Genomic DNA, 21,971 nt, shown 5'->3' on the forward strand with positions numbered 1-21,971 from the left:
AACCAAGGACTCAAGGGAGTGGACACCAGTGAGGAGTGAACTTGGGACTAAGGGAAGAGGATATAAGAAGGAAATGAACCTGAGACTATGGGAGATGGATACCAGTGAGAATTGAAGCCGACTATGGGAGTCAAAAGACCCCACCCAGGTCTAGTTCTTTATTACGTTTCAAATTAATGTTTCTCATTCTCATAAAAGATGTCAACAACCATTAGCCACACTAGATGTGCTCGTCTTCTCGCTTACTTGTGGCTAATAGAATTGTAGTAGAGTTTAATGGGGTGCTGATCTCAACCACGTTCCAAACATCAAAGACAGCCATTAGTTAAATAACATCTCTCATTAACCCTTAAGTCTGGATACTTAACTATGGGAGGTAAGGAACCCCACCTAGAAGATGGCGTTGGCTGGGTCATGTGGCCAGAATGGGAAAAGGGTCACTTCCCAAGACAGCCCTTACTGGACAGCAGATGGGGAGACCCAAAGAAATCTGGCGAAGGACCCATGGGTAAAGAAATAAAGGCAGCAGGCCTGTCGTGGAATACAGCCACCGCAAAAGCAGCCGACCGCAAAAAAAAAAAAAAAAAAAGGAAGATGTCTGGTGGATGCCCTATGTGCCCGAAGAGGATCGAGTAAGCAAAAGTCCCATCCAGGCCCAAGTTAAGGGCCCCGCTATGAAGGCTACACTGAAATGTTTCCAAACTAGGATAGATTAAAAAATAATAGTTCATAACAAAGATATGAGTTACAATGGTTAAAAAACAAAACAACAGACAAAACAAAAAACAAACAAACCTTCACATTTGACTATCTACCTCACTCCCAGCTAAGGATCCCCGCCGCAAAGATCAAGAAAAGAACCGAGCAATCTCAATTCCGAACAAAGACAGAGAGCAACATAAGAAGGGGTAAAATGTGGGGGATAAAGGACACAGCGAGTGACCTCCTGCCCACCATCATGGGAAATCAGAAGACCCCACCCAGGCAGTTTTTTTGTTGTTTGTTTTTGAGGTTATAAGGCGTTCGCGACATATTCAGGCCATATCAGCGCCAGTAAAAAGGAAGAAAATGTGATAGTAAATTTTTTTCCAGATTTACAATTCAAAGCACACGAGAAAAAAAAGTAAGAGAAAGAGGAATTGGTTCAAACAGGGAATAGATGTAGATTCCACTACAAGTGTTCTTAGTCAAATAACCCAACTCAGTCAGCAAGACTGACCTCCCTGCCCACCGTGGGAGGTCAAGAGCCCAACCCAGTCAGTAAGAATGACCTCTTGTTTTTGTTTTTAAAGGTTTAACGGCGCTTGCAACACATTTAGGTTATATCAGCGCCAGTAAAAAGGAAGAAAATGGGATAGTAAAAAGTTCTGAAATTACAATTAAGGCACCCAAGAGAAAGTAAGACAAAGGGGAACTGGAAATTGTTTTTTGTTTTTAAGGGTTTTACGGCGCTTGCAACACATTTAGGTAGTAGTAGTAGTAGTAGCAGCAGCAGCAGGAGCAGGAGCATGTAGAAACGAGGGATATGTTCAACAAACCGCTGCTAATCGCCTCCAGACGGGACTGTAATTTGAGGGACATACTAGTTAGGAGCTGCTTGACGATGGGTATGGCAGGTAATCAACGTAAGAAGGAGCCTTGTGGACGTTGCAGATGCAGGACATGCCCATACTTAATCGTGGAAAATTCCATCAAATTCCCGGATAAAGTGTAGTACATCCGACACTCATTCACCTGCACGGATCGTAACATATGTTTGTTTTTGTTTTTAAACGTTTTACGGCGCTTGCAACACATTTAGGTTATATCAGCGCCAGTAAGAAGGATGAAAATTGGATAGTAAAAAGTTCTAGATGTACAATTAAAAGGCCTGGAGTAAAAAGTAAGATAAAGGTGAATGGTTCAAATAGAGAACAGAGAAGATTCCAAGAGCACACTTTCAATGTACTAAGTGTGAGATCGTTTGTTTTGTTTTTAAGGGTTTTACGGCGCTTGCAACACATTTAGGTCATATCAGCGCCAGTAAAAAGGAAAAAAGTGGGATAGTAAAAGTTCTAGAATTACAAATAAATTACGCAAGAAAAGGTAAGAAAAAGGGGAATTGGTTCAAATAGGGTACAGATGTGGAGTCCAAGAGTACACTATCAAAGTACGTAGTTTGAGATCACCTAAAAGTCTCATCCAGACACCAGCACAAGATCCCTCTAAGAGGAATACACTCGAATGGTTACAAATCATATGTTAAAAATAAAAAATAACAATACATTATCAGACGATTTACAGGGAAAAAAAATGTACCTCCCAAAACTATAACTATACATTCGACTGTTTCCCTCCTAGCCAAGGACTTCGGCCAGGGTCAGGACAAAACCAAGAAATCTCATTCCAAGACAAAGACAGAAAGGATGTTGGAAACAGATATAAGAGGATAGAAGACACAGTGTGTAGCCCCCTGCCCACTATGGGAGGTCAGGAACCTCACCCAGATTTGTTGTCGATAAAACATGAAAAAGAAAAGATTAAAAAAAAAAGAAAAACAAGAAAAAAAAAATAAAGAAAAACCAATCCAAAACTAGAATGTGACTGTCCCAAGCCTGTAGAAAACTCAGGAGTGAAGGTCCAGCATGAATGGCACATGAAAGCTGGTGCTTAGAATCTAAGTTAGATGCTGTGGCGGGTTGTGTGTTATTTTTGTGGGATCGAGTCCAACCGATAGCTCAATGGTCTGGATTCGAGCTAGTATGCGCGCTATGGCTCTCGTTACCAGCTGCACCCCTCAACCTATATCACAAACGGTTCAGGTTTAATCTAGGGGAGATCAAGAATTGCCTTAGGATCCCTTATAACTTAATTGTATTAATAACAAGTGAGTCAAGACAATAGTAATGCCCAATGCAATAATAACAATTCTATACATAAAGTTTAATTAGATTGTTACAAGAAAAGATAGAAAGAATAGGTATTTATTTAATATCAGGAAGAATAGCTCTAATTGAATGGATCTAATTTATTATTTATTTATCTATTGTTTAATTAATCGATTCATTTATGATTGATCGAGTAAGTTAGTTTTTAATCACTTGTGTCCGTGGAAAATACATTTGAAAATGGTATAAGCCCGTTTGGCTTATCTTTATCCCGTCGGCTTGCTTGACTGAGGCAAATGTATCAGCTAGTTCCAGGGTTGGCCCTGCTTTGCAGAGTTTTCTGGACATCACAACAGTGTGTTGTAGTTAGGCTGACATCAGGGGTTTACCGCTGTTCAAGGACTGGGATGCAGGGATTCGGCACAACTGGGTGCTCCAACGACACGGAAAAGGACCAGGAAAATGGCCAGGACCTCAATTTGAGAGTTAAAACAACAAGGTCTTAGAGCCAATCGAGTTTGTCTTTCGCCACCGAATCGTCCTGAGCGACACATCATAATAGCCTTTATTTGCCGACAAAGGCAAGGAGAAGCAGTAACTCCATGATAATGGTAGTTAATATATATTTTAAACATCAACTGACAGTCGAGCTATCTTACATGATGAGAATTTAACAGGGTTGTGTCCCTGGTATTTCTTTATTTATTTTTATTAATTATAATTGAGGTTATGATGTGTGGCCGGCGATTGGCGGTGGGGTACAGACATTCAAGCAATATACAAATTGAATATAAATGAAATAATAACATAGATCATAAACAACTGTTAACTATAAAATAAGATACATATAGATATAGTTTTGTACAGGTATTCCAACTTACGAACATCCATGGAATAGCACAATTAAAATATATACACAAACTATAATATTAATAATAGATAGATTAAATTGAATTCACAGTAATATCTCGTTCCACTTTGAATGTTAACCAATAATTCATTTTACCTCCAGCCGAGATAGACAAACTTTTACAAGTTTGAAATTGGAGAGATAGCTCTTTTCTCTTGGGCTTCTTAGCGTGTGTGTCATTAGATTCAGATATGAGTTTGGTTTTGTGGAATGAAAATAACCAATCAGAAGAATGTTCCTGTTTTAGATAGCCAATGATATCCAGATGCTTTGGTAAGAAAGAATAACGGATAATTACCGGAGAGACTAGACCTTAATTGTAATTTGAGCTACTCTTGAATGAGACAAGACCTCAGGGCCTCGGGACGTTGGAGACTTGTTTGGGATAGGTAATTAGCAGGAGGCATGAATACAATGGGCAGACAATTTGAACAGGTAAATAAGCCTTAAGCTGAAAGTGAGTGTTCCGTTATACAATGGAAATGTTTACCACCTAACGACCAAAATTTCCGTTAGAAAGATTTGGAGCTTTATTGGAGAAAGACTGTCCATGTTTGGTTATTTTACTGAAGGAGTTAATCAATTATATGTCTCGTCCACTAGGTTTGAAGTGGTTTTGAAACGAGACGCTGACGAATGATAAAGAAATCACGCAGTGAAAGAAAATCGCTCGTCACAGATGCTACTTTTAGCTTCTCCGCTTAATCGACACACAACCTGAAATCTGGAGGGTGTGTGATTAAGCGGAGTTGACTGTACTACTACTGCCACTACTAATACTGTTACTACTACTGAAACTACTGCTACGACTACTTTTAGTACTACTACTACCGCCGCCACCACCACCAAAAAATAATCTAAGAATGGCCAAAAGTGATTTGAAAAACAACGCAGACTCCATGCGCACCGCAGAAGATCGCGATACGTGTGGACAGCTGACCGGCAACGTGTTCAAGAGTGCAAGCCACGAAGGATGATATCTAAATATTATTATTATTACTTCTATTTTTCTATTTATTTATTTTGTCAGAGAAGACTGGAAGTCAGACGAGGACAACCAATAATGGACAGTGCTAGTGTTACATTTCGTACAATTGCTGTAGCAAGATTTACAAAAAAGGAAGTAATGGAGGAAGAAAGTAGTGAAGACAACAGTTGTAAAATTTGTTTATATTTTTATGTGAAATCAATGCTGGAGAATTGACTGGTAACCGTCCTTGTGGGCACAACCAATGTTTACACACTTTATTTCTGCACCAGTGTAAGTATTCTTTACCTACTTTTTATTCACTTCTCCTTATCCTCTTCCAAACAACAATTCCTCCCCTTTTCCTCTTCCTCAATTACATCATCATTATAGGTGATTGTGTAATTCATGATATGTTATATTTTCAACATCTTACACAGAAGCAGACAAAGTGTTTTTTTTTTTTTTTTTTTAAGGGTTTTACGGCGCTTGCAACACATTTAGGTTATATCAGCGCCAGTAAAAAGGAAGAAAATGTGATAGTAAAAAGTTCTAGAATTACAATTGAAGCATCCAAGAGAAAGTAAGACATAGGGGAACTGGGAACAAATAGGGATCAGATGTAGATTCCAAGAGCATATCACCAATGTACTTAGTTTGAGATCACCTATAAGTCTTATCCGGACACAAGAACAAAATCCAACAAAGAGGAACACACTCAAATGCTAACATTATACATTCAAAATAACAAATATACTAATACATAACAGAGAGATGATTTACAAGGAAAAAAATATCATCTCCCAAAACAATAACTATGCATTTGACTGTTTCCCTCCCAGCCAGGACTCCGACCAGGGCCAGGAAAAAAACCAAGTAATCTCATTCCAAGACAAAGACAGAAAGCATGTTGGAAAACAGATATAAGGGGATAGAAGACACAGTGTGTACCTCCCTGCCCACTATGGGAGGTCAGGATCCCCACCCAGGCAGACAAAGTGTCTCTTGTGCCGGTAAGACAATCATCGACGGGAGTGGCTCATTTCATATGATACTTTACGAAGGATACATAAATAGAGTGTCTATTTGAACTTAAAGGTGATGCCTATACGGTGCTGATCAAAGTAACAATAATTTTGAAGGATAAATAGATAGTGTCTATTCATACTTACCACAGTGAATCCAATATGGTGCTTATGACAACAAAAATAACTTTGGAGGATAAATGGAGTGTCAATTTATACGTATAGTTTTGTTTTGTTTTTAAGGGTTTTACGGCGCTCGCAACACATTTAGGTCATATCAGCGCCAGTAAATGGGAAGAAAATTAAATAGTGAAAAGATTCTAGACGTACAATAAAAAGGACTTGAGGAAAATAATAAGACAAAGGGGAGTGGTTCAAATAGGAAACAGGTGTAGATTCCAAGAGCACACCATCAATGTACTTAGTTTGAGATCACCTAAATGTTTCACCCATACACCAGCACAAGATACCTCTAAGAGGAATACACTCAAATGCGTACATTATACAATGAAAAGAACAATACATAAGAGAGAGATGATTTACAAGGAAAAAAATATCTCCCAAAACAATAACTATGCATTTGACTGTTTCCCTCCCAGCCAAGCACTACGGCCAGAATCAGGGCAGAACCAAGTAATCTCATTCCAAGAAAAAGACAGATAGCAAGTTGGGAAACAGATATAGGGGGGGGGGGGGGGGTAGAAGACACAGTAAGTACCGCCCAGCCCACTATGGGAGGTCAGGAACCCCACCCCGTCATACGTACAGTGATTCCAATACAGTGCTTATGACATCAATAACTTTAGAGGATAAACGGAGTGTCTATTCGTACTTATGATTCCAATATGGTGCTCATGACAACAATAACTTTGGAGGATAAACGGAGTGTTGATTCATACTTACACTTACAGTGATTCCAATATGGTACTTATGATGACAACAATAACTTTGGAGGATATGTTGTTTGTTTTGTTTTTATGGGTTTTACGGCACTTGCAACACATTTAGGTTATATCAGCGCCAGTAAAAAGGAAGAAAATGGGATAGCAGAAAGTTCTAGAATTACAGATAAAGCACCCAAGAGAAAGGAAGACAAAGGGGAACTGGGAACAAATAGGGATCAGATGTAGATTCCAAGAGTATACCATCAAAGTACTTAGTCTGGGATCACCTATAAGTCTCACCCAGACACAAGCACAAAATCCAACAAAGAGGAATACACTCAAATGCTTACAAAACAATAACTATGCATTTGACTGTTTCCCTCTCAGTAAGGCCAACTGACCGGGACCAGGACTAAGTAATCTCATTCCAAGACGGACAGAAAGCAATTAGAAAACAGATATAGGGGGATAGAAGACACAGTAAGTACCTCAGGAACCCCACCCAGGACTTTGGAGGATTAATGGAGTGTCTATATTCACACGTACCGTGCAATATGTTGCTTATGGCAACAATAACTGGAGGAAAAATAAAGGAGTTTATTCAAACGTACAGTGATTCCAATATGGTAATTATGCATGGATGCGTTATAAAAATCTGTAAGATCTTTGAAGGAAATGATCAAAACCTGCAACTTCGAAATGTAGCTTACAAGATGGAAAATGGTTTGCAATAGTCACTATAAAGTCAGCACGATGAACCTTTTCTGAATGTGGAGAGGGGAAGCAGGATGCCACACATGTTTTGCAGGACTGTACAAAGTACATTGAACAAAGAGCAACCATTTGGCCTGAGATGACTACACTGAATTCGAAGCTCTATGGATCTCAGCACGAGCTGGGAAAGACCTAAACATTCCTGCATCTTGTTCATTGGTTTAAAGGATTTTACAGCGCTTGCCTCACATTTAGGCATATCAGTATCAGTAAAAAAGAAGAGAATGGGATAGTAAAAAGTTCTAGAATTACAATTACAATTAAAGCACCCAAGAAAAAGTAAGACAACAGAGAATTAGTTCAAATAGGAATCAGATTAGATTCCAAGAGCACATTTATCAGTGTACCTAAATGTCTCATTCTGACACAAGCACAGGTCCCCACCAAGAGGAACACACTCAAATGCTTTAAAATTATACATATATATGTAAAACAAATAGAGTACATAACAGAGGGATGATTTACAAGACAAAAAATATAATCTCCCAAAACTATACATTTGACTGTTTCCCTCCCAGCCAGGGTATCCGGCCTGGGCTAGGACTAAACCAAGTATCTCATTCCAAGACAAGAAAGAAAGCATGTTGGAAAACAGATATATAGAAGAGACAGTAAGTAGCTCCCTGCCCACCATGGAAGGTCAGGAACCCCACCCAGCAGTCAAAGTTTTAAAAAAGCCATGACAGTAAGAAAAAGTACAAGGAAAAGATAGAAGAGAAATTTGACAGCAATGATTCTAAAGCATGCGGGACAGTATGAAAACCTTTGTTGGTTGTAATTCGAAAAATAAAAAATTAATTATTGATAAAGGATGTGAAGACGAGTATGTGAACAAATTGACTGAGTTCTACACCTGAGTCGATTATTATGATTTTCTTGAGAACATCAGTGCACTTAAACAATGAATTGAGACTGAATCGAAAAAGAGCGACAGCAATACAGGGCAGATCCATCTGTCCCCGAATCAGGCATGTGGGCCAGATGAAATCACACCACGCCTACTAAAGACATGTGCAAAAAATTCTCATACATATACACAACCATCTTTGTGATGTTAATGAATACCCATTTTATCCAAAAAATGTGGAAAACCTTGAACATCGCTCAGGTTGCCTTATCAACACGTGTTAGAGAAATGTACGATTTACGACCCGTCGCTTGATTTCTAAAATTATGAAGGGTTTTGAAAAAATTATACTTGCCAAAAGTAAATGTGCACCTTTTGTGGACAGAAATCAGTTTGCATATAAAAAGGACAGAGGAGTAGACGACGCTATTTGGTTATTCACCAAAAATATGTATAACATCTTGATGCATCTAAAACATTTGTTAGAAATCTTTTTTATTGATTTTTAAAGTGCTTTCAACACTATACAATCTCGGGATTTGATTCTTAAAATTATTGAGATGAATGTTCCTCCTGCTTACAATCTGTGGATTTTAGATTTTCTTACAAACTGAGAATGTGTTACTATTAGGAATAATGATAAAGTCTTTTGATCTAATCTAATTTCTACTAATACTGGAGCTCCTCAAGAGACAGTTTTAGCTCCAGCACTTTTCGGCATTTATACGAATGACTGTAGAGCTGAGCGTGATAATATCCGAATGATAAAATATGTGGAAGACACGTCTATTCAGGATCTAATAAAGAAAGATTCGGACCTGGAAGACGTTCACATGTCATTAATTAATTCATTAAATGGTGTGACGAGACTATCTTCAAAGAAATGTGAAGAAAACAAAAGTGATGATTTATAATTTTAGAAAGTTTGAGAATGCTCGTGAACCTCTTCTAATACAAAATGAATGGATATCGAAATATAATTAACTTGAGTGTTGATACTAAGCTTCTCCCTGTATTTTATCATTCTTTTATCCTGGGTGTTATTAACTTTTGTTTGACAGCATGGGCAGGGAACAGTACCCAACAAGAAAAGAGAATAATTGTTTGTTTGTTTGTTTTTAAGGGTTTTACAGCACTTGCAACGCATTTAGGCTAAATCAGCACCAGTAAAAAGGAAGAAAATGGGATGGTCATATTCAAGAATTACGATTATAGCACCCAAGAAAATGTAGGACAAAGGGAAACAGGAGACAAATAGGAATCAGTCGTAGATTCTAAGAGCATACCACCAATGTACTTAGTTTGAAATCACTGGTAAGTCTAATCTGGACACAATCAGAATATCCAACTAAGGGGAATACACTCAAATGTTTACATTATACATTCAAAACAACAAATATAGTAATACATAACAGAGATGATTTACAAGGAAAAATATATCATCTTCCAAAACAATAACTATGATTAGACTGTTTCCCTCCCAGCCAACAACTCCGGCCAGGGCCAGGACAAAACCCAGTAAACTCATTCTAAGTCAAAGACAGAAAGCAAATTGGGAAAAAAGCTATAAGGGGATAGAAGACACAGTATTGATTGTTGTTTTTAAGGGTTTTACGGCGCTTGCAACACATTAAGGTCATATCAGCGCCAGTAAAAAGGAAGAAAATGGGATAGAAAAAAGTTCTAGAATTACAATTAAAGCACAAAAGAAAAGGTAAGACAAAGAGGAATTGGTTCAAATAGGGAACAGATGTAGATTCCAAGAGCACACCGTCAAAGTATGAGATCACCTAAAAGTCTCATCCAGACACAAGCACAGGTCCCAACTAAGAGGAATACACTCAAATGTTTACCAATCATATAATATGTAAACTAAACATAATACAATGCATAACAGAGAGATGATTTACAAGGAAAAAAAATATCATCTCCCAAAACTACAACTATACATTCGACTGTTTCCCTCCCAGCCAGGGTCAGGAGAAAACCAAGTAATCTCATCTCAAGACAATGACAGGAGACAATTGGAAAACGGGTATGGGGGGATAGAAGACACAGCATGTACCTCCCTGCCCACTATGGGAGAAGACACTATGGGAGAAGACACAGTAAGTGCCAACCCTGCTCAGTATGGGAGGTCAGGAACCCCACCCAGAAAGAGAATAATTGATAAGCATATTGAAATTTGCAAGCAAAATAACTAAGAAGAATCCTGGCAGATTAGACAAAATTTATACAATTGGCACAAATAAGAAAGTCAATAAAATAAAGGACGAAACACATCCCCTGCCAACCAAAGTTAAATTCAGAAGACGGGAAAGTCGATTGTTGCATCTTAAATGTAGAGCAATTAGATATAAAAATAAAATAAAATTCCCTTTATCCATTCCATAGGGGAAATTTGTCTCCACGGTCTATTCCAAAGGAAGACTGGAATAACCCAGGCATCAGCCGCAGAGCAGCGCCGCAAATTGAGCTAGGGCGAGGTGACTCGCTCAAGGCCACACAGCGCAGTGGCAGGTGATCGAACTTGGTACCTTTTGGGTACGAAGCAAAGACCGAACCGCTGAGCCACGCTGCCCCCAATATCTCAACTCGTCTTCGATCAGGAATTTTTACCAAACTATTTTCTAGCCATCTGTGATTATATAAAACAGTATTTCATCAGAAGATTCTCAGCCCTGATAAAAGAAAAAAAAAAAAATTATGCCCCCATTCACACTGAAATACGCAATCGCATCACTCAACGTGTACTTATTTGCAGGTCTGATAACCCAAATTGTTATGTTCTCATAGCTGCAATTGAAACATTCTCAACCAACGCAATGCAAAACATCGCCCATTGCAACAATGTTAAATCCAAGCCCATAAATCTGTTTGGTTATCAGAACTGGTAATAAGTACACCTCGGCTCAACACAAATCATTTTGATATTTAACAATTAAGAATTTGTACAGTTGAAGTGTAAATAATCATAACAATTTCATTAAAACATCATAAATTGATGCAACCAATTTTACATACATAAAATCAATCTCAACATGTGCTTATTTTCATTATCACTGTGGATGCTTTGATGTGTAAACCAACATCTCAGACATTCCTGATTCATAATCTTGAGTGAGTTTAGTTGAACGATTCAATTTTGTTGGTTTGGCAGCCATGATAGCTCAACTGGTCAAGCACATGTTTCACAAATAAAAGGACTACAATCTGTCTCTGGTACAGTTCCCGGACACTCAGAAGTGATTGGGTAGCTGCGTCTGTTAGATTTGGCAGAACCTATTTTGCAATAGACCAATGTCCTATCAAAAGGGTAGCAAGCAATCTAACTTCATAGAAGTGGAGATAAGATTCTGGCTTGATGGGCCACAAGGCTCTGAAGGAGTAAAACTACAACTATACAGGTACAGGTAAAAGATAACGTTCAATGATGGCAGGTTTAATTTAAAGTCATAAACAAAAATAAATAAAACCGCTTCAAAAAAGAACAAAATACCAAACACGGAACCTTTCAGGCTCAAAACCCTTCTTCATTCAATATCCCCCCCCCCCCCGAAAAAAAAACAAGGAAAAAATAAATACATAATTAAATAACCAAGATCGACAGCAGAGAAATATAGTAATGTATTTATATATTCATTGTCTGTTGCTTTGGGCTGAAGAAGGGTTTTGAGCCCAAAAGTTTCGTGTTTAGTATTTTGGTAAATTTTCTTTGAAGCTGTTATATTCAAGTTTTGTTTAGTACTTTTCTATACAATCCACAGCTTCTTGCAGCTTACAATCACTTTGACTCAGGTTTAATTTTACATTTATTTCTAATTCAATTTTTAAGAAGATCCAGAATTTTTTGGTCCTTCGTCTTCATTGACATCAGGCTGGTCAGTGGACATCTCCGTCACGTCGTCATCTGCCACCTCTTCCTTCTTAGAGGCTTCCTCAGTCAGCTTCTCCATCTTCTCTTCTTGTCCTAAGCTTCCTCCATTTTGTTGTTCTTTCATTCCCCAGTTGGACTTCTTCCCGTCCTTCTCTTGCTTTGCCCTCCACTGCAAACACTTCTTGATCTCCAAGCCTATGGCTTTACCTAGGGGAGGCGGGACAGCATTGCCAACCTAGTAGCGTATTTAAAAGAAAATCAATTCATTCTTATCTTTAGCACACAAAAAAAACCGAAAAAAAACCAAAACAAACAAACAAACAAACAAACAAAAAACAAACCCTTGAAGGAAACAAGAGGAATACACTCAAATGTTTACAAATCACACATATGTAAACAAAAATAATACAATGCATAACAAAGAGATGATTTACAAGACAAAAAATATCATCTCCCAAAATACTCTAACAATACATTTGACTGTTTCTCTCTCATCCAGGTTATCCGACAAGGGCCAGTTTAAAACCAAATAATCTCATTCTAAGACAAATACAGATAGCATGTTGGAAAAAAGATATGGAGGGATAGAAGACACAGTAAGTGCCTCCCTGCCCACTATGGGAGAGGTCAGGAAAATGGCGAGTGTCATAGCACTAGACCACATAGCCGCTCAAAGACAGAAAGTAATCTGGAAATGGAAAACAGATATAATGGGATGTAAGACACAGCAAGCGACCTCCTTTCCTACATAGGAGGTAAAAAAGACCCTACCAACACAGACCTACCTGTCCAACATTCAGAGCTGCCAACTTGAAATTTCAAAAATTTCGTAGTTTCCAAGGGAAAAAAGAAAAATTCACTTTAAATAAAATAATAAAAAATAAAATAAAATTCTCTTTATTCATCCCCAAGGGACAATTTGTCTTTAAGAATCTATTCCAAGGGAAGACTGGAATAACCCAGGCGTCAGCCGCAGTGCAGTTCCGCAAAGTCAGGGCTAGGTGACTTGCTCAAGGCCACAAAATGAGGCGGGGAGTCGATCTCATTGCATTTTGGGAACAAAGCAAAGGCCGTACCGCCGAGCCATGCTGCTTTAGAAATAAATAATTTGCCCTCAGCATGATCCAAAAATACTCCAAAGGTCTGAATATAAGTTCTAAGGAACTAAACTTTCCTTTTCAATAAGATTTGAGTTAATGAAGCGAATGTTGTTCTGTAGTTGGAGCCAAAAAATTGTATTTCTACTAAATGTTTGTAGTACTTGTCAGGTCTGTAGATGGGAGGTCAAAAGACCCCAACCAACATCTGGGAACTTTTATATACTATCCACTAATCATGGTCATAGCGCTTTACAAGGGGTTCCTGGCCAACAACAACACTAAACATGTAGGATGGAACATGACGCCTGTAAGACGATATTAGTTTTTTCTGACAGAGACAACGCTAATAATGGCCAGGTACTCGTTTTACACCTGAGTACGGTGAGATGATAATAATAATAATAATAATAATAATAATAATAATAATAATAATAATAATAATAATAATAATAATAATAATAATAATAATAATATAATATATACTTTATTCATAAAAAAAAAAAATGGAAATTCGTTTACAGACGTGGCTTGCATAAAAATGTATAAACACAAAGTTGAGAATCTATGGCGATAATGTATACATATATATATATATATGCAAATGCACAAAAATGTAAAAAATATACAACCAAGAACCAATAGCGACACTTTATATATTAATTTGATAAATTGAGATAGGCCATACCTCGGAAGAGCCTTTTCCAAGGACTCAACTATGCGCAGAGCAAAGCTTGAATCCAGGACCTTCCGATCTGAAAGCGAGTGTCATACCACTAGACCACATAGCCGCACAAGTAAGTTTGAAAGTCTACCATAAACATCAATATATCCTCACCTGTCTGTGTTTGTCAAGAATTGTTCCAAAGAATTTGTAGGTGTCTGGAAATCCCTGGGATCTGGCACATTCTCTCACGCTGACCACCCGATGTTGTTCTGGGTGCAACACACGCCCCTGAAAAAAAAATATAGACAGAACTAAGATGATGTCACTCAGGCCTTTGTTATTGGTTTTTTCTTCTTGCCATCCATGTTTGTGACTAATTCTCACTAAACTGTATTTACCAGACTATAAACGTTTAAGGTTACACATAGTTGTGTGTGTTGGTCTGTTATACTTCCAGATGGCAATGTTGTGAGTTTCTTAGTCTAGAGTAGACTAGCTATATAATCAAAAGTTTAAAATTTTTTATCCTTTTATAATTTTTTCGGAAACAGCGGGAAACTTTATCTTTTCCAGTAATGTTTATTCTAGATATTTTCTCCTTGATGAGTAAATCTTTTGTTTTATTTTTAGTTCTCATTTGTTGAATATCACTTTTTATTTTTATCTTATATTGTAAAACAGGGATGCCAATTCAGAAGGCAAAAATTTACTGAACTTTTAACACATCGACAGAACCTTTCCGTAGTGCTGAACTCCAGTAAAAAGACATTATGTAGTTACTTTTTTTTTCCATACAGAAGGTGATTGGAAAATATACTGAGGGTTTATAGCATACTAAATTGGCAATCTTGGTAAAACTTGTAAAGTGGATGTTTGCGCCTGCTATATGGGCAAGGTATGAATGTGATCAGGGTTTGTCAGGTGATATTGTAAAGCGATTTGAGATTTCAGCATTTAGCCCTTTAGAAGAGTTATTATTAAGTGGGTTTGTTTTGTTTTTAGGGATTTTACAGCACTTGGGGGTCCCGATAGTTCAGTTGGTAGATCACTCGGTTCACAAGCAAAGGGACCGGTGCAGTCGATATTCCCCCTGTCTACCCAGCAGTGATTGGGTAGCTGGGTCTGTTAGATCTGACAGAAAGTACTTTGCGATAGACTAGCGACCTATCCAAAGGATAGCAAGCAATTGCTATTGACCTTTTTACGCTACAGAAACCGGGATAATCTCCGGCTCTGAAGGACCTTTTTATTTTTATTTTTTACAGAAATCGCAACACTATTAAGTCATTTCACATGAACAATCCACCAATGTGCCTATCTGACATCGTCTGAAGTCCCATCCAGGCACAAGCAAAGTACAATATATTCTTTTAAAAAAAAATTATAGTAGGCCTACATAATAGAGAGATAATTTACATGAAAATATCATTGCTAAAAAAAAAAAAAAAAAAAGATTGAAACTTTTCATTTGACTGCTTCCCTCTCAGCTAATGATCCCTGCCAGGACCGGACCAGGAGGGAAAAAATGAGCAATCTCAATCCAGAACAAAAACGGAGAGCAACATCGAAAAGGAAAACAGATACAATCTTGCCAACCAACCTCAACCATTTGAAAAGATTTATCATACTATTCCTAATTTTTTAATTTTTTGGGGGTTTTTTCTTTCGATGTTACTAGTGTGCATCTGTGTGAGTGTGTCTATGTCAATATTGTATTGTTATAAATGTGTAACCAAATGACAAATTGCCACTTTTTTGAAGACAATAAAGATTTATTATTATTATTAATAATAATTGCTAATTTTCTCAAATTAAAAAAAAACAACAACATATTTTCAAAACATGCAACCATCCAAAATTTCAAATTTAACAATCATTAAATCTAGACACTTATCAAGCGAGTAGAGAATAGGAAAACCCTGCAATTCCTGTGACAAGCACGTTTCTGGCAACTCAGATTCTGTTTTGTAATTACATTTAAAGCACCCAAGAGAAGGTAAGGCAAGGCAAAGGGGAATTTGTTCAAATAGGAAACAGATGTAGATTCCAAGAGCACACTATCAAAGTACTTAGTTTGAGATCACCTAAAAGTCTCATCCACACACAAGCCCAGGTCCCAACCAAGAGGGATACACTCAAATGTTTAAAAATCATATATAATATGGAACAAAACAATACAGTGCATAACAGGGAGATGATTTACAAGGAAAAAAATATCATTTCCCAAAACTCTAACTAAACATTTGACTGTTTCCCTCCCAGCTAGGTTCAGGTCAAAACCAAGCAATCTCATTCAAAGACAAAGACAGAAAGCATGTTGGGAAACAGACATAGGGGGATAGAAGACAGTCACAGTATGTACCTCCCTGACCACTATGGGAGGTCAGGAACCCCACCCAGAACTCATATTCTCATGTAGGTGGAGACGCTATTTTAAATGACTTCAACTATTCCAATTTTATCATATTTTCCATTTTTGATACAGCTGACCTTTTCATTTATCATATTTTAATCAACAGTCCCATATTATCAGATTTTGGACCTAAAAGTGTATTAGAATATGAGAAATCAAACTAGTTGGCAAGTCTGCAGAAATGGGGGATAAAAGACACAGCAAGTGACCTCCTGCCCATCATCATGAGAGGTCAGAAGACCCCACCCAGTTACCTGTTTTCCCATTGGTTCGGGGTTGGTGACGGTTGTGCTGAAGAAGCCGTCCCATTCCAGTCTGCCGTACAGCCCGGCCCAGTTGTTGTGTCTGTTTCCAGTGTGAGGCAGGCACCAGGGAATCAGCGTGTTGAATTGCCTGGCCAGTGGGTCACACTGGCGACCGGAAGCACAACTACACACGCCGCGTCTGCTTCCTTTACTGTTTTTGCCATGTTGTTTATCAGGGAAATTATAGATACTGGGGTCGTGAAAAATAAGGGAGGTAAAACAAAAGTTAAAAGTAATTCAATATATGTAAGAGAATAATGATGATGATGATGATAATGATAATAATAATAATAATAAAAAATAATAATAATAATAATAATAATAATAATAATAATGATAATAATAATAATAATAAAAAATAATAATAATAATAACAACAATTATAAAAACACTAGTAAAATTATTTATACTATTACAACTACAACTACCACTACTACTAATAGAAAATAAAATAAATAAAATTGCAGGATCAAGACAAAAGTGAAAGAAAAAAGTTTACACATCCAATCCAGTGCGCAAAAACATATCTAATCAAAATATAAATAGGTACACAATATAGCAGTCAAAACATAGATACTTCCAAATGAAAGACTTCTGTACCTCTGTGGCAGAGGTGCCAACTTTTTAAAAAAATCAGAAATGTTTAATTTGGGAGAAAAAATTTTTTAATGTGTAAATCCACCAGCGTGGTTTTCCCCATTTCATGAGTAAACTTGAACACCGTTCACTGTTTTGTGACACTGTAAAAAATACTGTATTTTACAGTACTTGCTGGATTCCAGCACACCTCTTCGGAGAAGCCAAAAAGCGTGCTAGAATCGGAGTGTGCCAAAATCCAGTGCTCACGGGATGTAACGACTTATTATACCCTAGTGTATCAAATCGAAGATGGGGAGGGGGAAGAGAGGTCGTAATAGAAGTGTGTGTGTGTGTGTGTGTACTTTGGCCAAACTTCAATAGAAGGGGGGGCAGGCGGCAGAAGAAGGGTTTTGAGCTAGATATGTTCATTGGGGAGGGGGGGGGGATAAAGTTGGGGGTGTGTGTGTGTTGCGAATGAGCTTCTGGGAGAGTGTAAAATCTGGATTCTTGGAAGGGGGGGTGTCTATAGAGTATAGTATTGATAGAATTCGGTCACCCAGTATGTATACATTGTCACTACATTGTGAACGGTGTTCAAATTTATACATGAAATGGGAGGACCTGCGTTGGATTACACATTTTTATATTTTCCTTCCAAATTACACAATTCCAATGTTTGAGGTTGGCATCTCATGCGGCTTGCCAATAATGGCCCTACATCATATTTGGAGATGTTAGTATTTTTCGCATTGACAGCATTTTTACGTGAAAAAAAATCTTGATTCTTGAAAGAGTTGGCATCTCTGCCGTACTTTTTAGGAATCCTGTCAGGATTGATTGGCAGGCGTATTCAGGACTCACAGTTTTTTCGTCCGTGTGCTGTCAGACAAAGTTACTTCCAAATTTGGCAAATCCCTCCAGTCAGACCCGGGCACCAGGGGAATGTTTCGCATGCGTGCAGCCACCAGGGGGCTCATTTCCTTACAGATGTGGTCACGGAGAAGGGGTCTCACCGAATTCGAGTCGCCTCGAATCAGCCTCTGGAAATGCGTGTCTGGGTCACCTGGAAGATAAATTTAAATAATATTGAGCTTTTATTTAGCGCAATATCCACTAAAAGTGCTCAAAGCACTTTACAAGGTGTCCCTGACTAACAGCAACAAGTAACATGTAAAACGAGACAGATGACTGCTAGGCGATATTACAATTTTTTTTCCAACGGAGACAACGTTGTTAACAGCCAGGTACTCATTTTACACCTGAGTACGGTGAGAGAATGTGATTAGAGAGACTTTTTCCAAAGACTCAACTATTCACAGAGCAAGGCTCGAACCCAGGATCTTCCAATCTTAAAGCGAGTGTCATATCACTAGACCACACAGCTGCACAAGAAATCATAAATCCACTGAATTAATTTGGCTTACTCTTATAATCGATTTCTTCCTTGCAGGCACCGTTCTTGATCTCGGGTAGGTCCGACATGGCGTCTTTCACTGTGATGGTTCGAAGCGGTGTGGAGCTGGTGTTGTGGATGTTGCTGACATACTGGGGATTGGCAAATTTCAAATGTTAGGAAAATGACAAATTACAAACGTTAGGAAAATGACTGAGCTTTTTTAAATAGTGCTCAAAGCGCTTTACAACGGATCACTGGCCAAAAGCTGTTATAAAAAGCTGGCAATATTTTCCCCGACAGAAACAATGTTGTTAATGGCCAGGTACTCATTTTTAATCTGAGTACGGTGAGAGAATGTGAAAAAAGAGACTTTTCCCAGAACTCTACTATGTGCTGCTCAAAGCAGGGATTGAACCCTGGACCTTTTGATCCATAGGCGAGTGCCATTACACATAGCCGCAAAATGGCAAATGACAAATTTTTAAAAAATGACAAGTGACAAACTAGGTAGCAGCTACTAGCGTAAGATTAAGATCTGAAAAAGCGTGTATGACAAGGTGCTAGACCAGCAAGCAAGAAAAATTACAAGAAAAAAAAACCCCCAAAAAATCAGCCTGCCTCAACTGGGGATGGAACCTGATTTCCTTTTGGGATGGACTTTTTGCTTTTTTCTTTTTTTTTTGTAGAAAGGAAGTAAGGAATTTTTTTTTTTGTAATGGATTGGTCACAATTTCAGAAAACCAAGAACAGATATTACGAGACAAGCTGGGTACTGGAACCCTCAGAGAAAAAGAACCATTCGTACATTTTAAAAAAATACTCAATACACGTGCCATCTATCATCATCATTGTAATTTCTATTATTATTATTATTATTTTTTTTTTTTTAATTTTAAAAAGCGTATTCATACCTTTTTATCGTCTACCATGACAGTGAGCTGCATGGCCCTCGGTGCGAATACGTGCAAAGGTTCCGGGTACAGCGGAAGCTTTTCACCGGGAGCTGCAGCCATAATTATGGCACGACGACGAGTCTGTGGGACGCCATAGCAACCGGCCTGTAGAACGCCAAACGTACACTGATATCCCATTTGCACCAAGCACCGAAGGGACAATTTGAGGATCATGCTGCCCTTGAAGCTGACAAAATTGCGGACGTTTTCCAGCAAGAAGAATCGGGGCCTGTAGTAGTCGCAGTAGCTGAGGTAGGAGGCGATCAGGGAGTTTTTGAATTTGGAATATTCTCTGGAGTTGAAGCGATTCATGCCACTGAAACCCTGGCAAGGAGGTCCACCACACAGGAGCTCTACGTCTCCTAAACAACAATGGGAGATGAACAGAATTTGGTTTCAGTCAATACCAAGCTGCTATAATAATAATAATAATAATAAGAAGAAGAAGAAGAAGAAGAAGAAGAAGAAGAAGAAGAAGAAGAAGAAGAAGAAGAAGAAGAAGAAGAAGAAGAAGAAGAAGAAGAAGAAGTAGAAATAGAATAGTAATAATAATAATAATAATAATAATAATAATAATAAAGATGATGATGATGATGATGATGATGATGATGATGATGATAATAAAAAGAATAATAATAATGATATTTTTTAAAAATCACATCAGGAAAATAGCTAGCATAAAAAAAATAAGGGAAATTAGAAATGAGAACAAAAATCAGGAAATACTTAAAAACTGGGAGTGTTGGCAGGTTTGGATATCAATAATGTTTTAATTAATTAATTTATTTTTATTACCCTTTTGAGGAAGTTCCTGTCCGTAGCCGTCCCTGGTCTCACCCTGCATGACCAGCTGTAACAACAAATTACAGTCCTCCGTGAAGACGGTACACTCTGGGTTGTTGAGACGGAAGGCCTGGGCCGCTGGCTTCTCTTTCTCGATGGCCCACACGCTCTTGGCCATGCCTGCTTGGTGGAATCCCTCTGAGAGGCCTGCAATTTTGTAAAACACGGGGTTGTCAATATCAATTCAGGAGGCAAAAATATACTGAACTTTTACGCCAGCACGTCCAACGACCACTATATATGCGGCTATGTAGTCTAGTGGTATGACACTCGCTTTCGGATCGGAAGGTCCTGAATTCGAGCCTCGCTCAGCGCATAGTTGAGTCCTTGGCTCTTTACTCACATTCTCTCACCAAACTCAGCTGTAAAATGAGTACCTGGCCGTTAACAGCATTGTCTCTGTCCGAAAAAAAAAAATGTAATAATGTCCATAAGTGTCATGTCTTGTCCTATATGTTAAGTGTTGCTGTTGGCTGGGGGTCCCTTGTAAAGTGCTTTGAGCATGATTAGTGGATATTGCACTATACAAATGCTCAATATTCTATTTTTAAAATTACTATAGCGTGACACAGACAATAGCAATTGCCTGCTACCCTTTGGATAGGACACTAGTCAGTCCATCACAAAGTACTTTCCATCAGATCTAACATAACTCGCTGCCCAATCACTTCTGGGTGGACAGAGGGGTCAGAAAAAGATCCCAACTTCACCCGAGATGCCTCAAAGCATTTCCAAATTCATTGAACGAGAGTTACCTCCACAACCGGCAAAAACATCCAGTGTCCGTAGAGCTTTGACTTCCTGAGTGGCCGTGTTAGAATCTGTCTGGTTTACAATGTCTGTTTTACATCCCTTTCCTTTCCCCTTGCCTTTTCCTTTACCTTTGCCCTGTGGGAAGGAAATGAAACAGAATTGCATACAAACAATCAGACCAGTCCTGCCACACAAGCAGCTAACAAAAAAGTTATTTTTAAGCACCGTCATGTCTTAGTTGATTAAATTGAAGCTTCCATTCAGGGCTGCCAACCTAAAGAAAAAGTGTAATATTGCTTGTCAAAAAGAGTAAGATTTGGAGAAAAAAAAAAGTGTACGATTTGAAAATGTAACTCTTCAATCATCTCATTGTCTGCCTATGAGAAACATTGGATATGAATAATTCTTGTATCAATTTTGTGAGGGTGAAAAATATCAGGAACTTCAGGAAAAACAAATATAAAATTATGAAGCAATGAAAATAAAATCCCTTAAATCTATCAAACAACAGTTAATTGTTAAAATATATATTATTGTAGGAACATGTAGAATGCTAAGAAACCTTATAAGAAACTGAATTAAAACAACTATACATTAGAATGTTAAGATTCGATTCTAATGGGAAAATCGTACAATCTGAGAGAAAAAGCATACAATCTTAAAAAGGTGAAAAAAGCATATAAATATGCTTTATTCGGCGTACAGTTGGCAGCCCTGTTCCATTCCATTACCTATTATATTTTTATTTCTTCTAGTTTCAAGCAGCAACATTTTCATCAAATATGTGCGGCTATGTGGTCTGATGGTATGACAC

The 21,971-nt window shown here is 38.0% G+C and overlaps 1 protein-coding gene across 1 annotated transcript in view; it reads right to left on the reverse strand.

Annotated features, from left to right (window-relative positions):
• Positions 1 to 10,489: 10,489 nt before the first annotated feature.
• The window catches only part of LOC144980182 (DNA (cytosine-5)-methyltransferase 1-like), a 52,643-nt gene continuing 41,161 nt past the window's right edge, over positions 10,490 to 21,971 (reverse strand). Inside the window, 8 exon segments of the mRNA XM_078927755.1 lie at positions 10,490 to 12,386; positions 14,087 to 14,203; positions 16,583 to 16,823; positions 18,074 to 18,275; positions 18,637 to 18,757; positions 19,520 to 19,923; positions 20,357 to 20,551; positions 21,160 to 21,292. Of these exon segments, the coding sequence (XP_078783881.1) occupies positions 12,105 to 12,386; positions 14,087 to 14,203; positions 16,583 to 16,823; positions 18,074 to 18,275; positions 18,637 to 18,757; positions 19,520 to 19,923; positions 20,357 to 20,551; positions 21,160 to 21,292 (1,695 nt within the window). The 3' untranslated portion in view covers positions 10,490 to 12,104.

The sequence above is a fragment of the Berghia stephanieae genome, chromosome 9 (genome assembly GCF_034508935.2).
Source record: "Berghia stephanieae isolate SIO BIC M18660-M18661 chromosome 9, UCSD_Bste_1.3, whole genome shotgun sequence".
Taxonomy (NCBI): domain Eukaryota; kingdom Metazoa; phylum Mollusca; class Gastropoda; order Nudibranchia; family Aeolidiidae; genus Berghia; species Berghia stephanieae.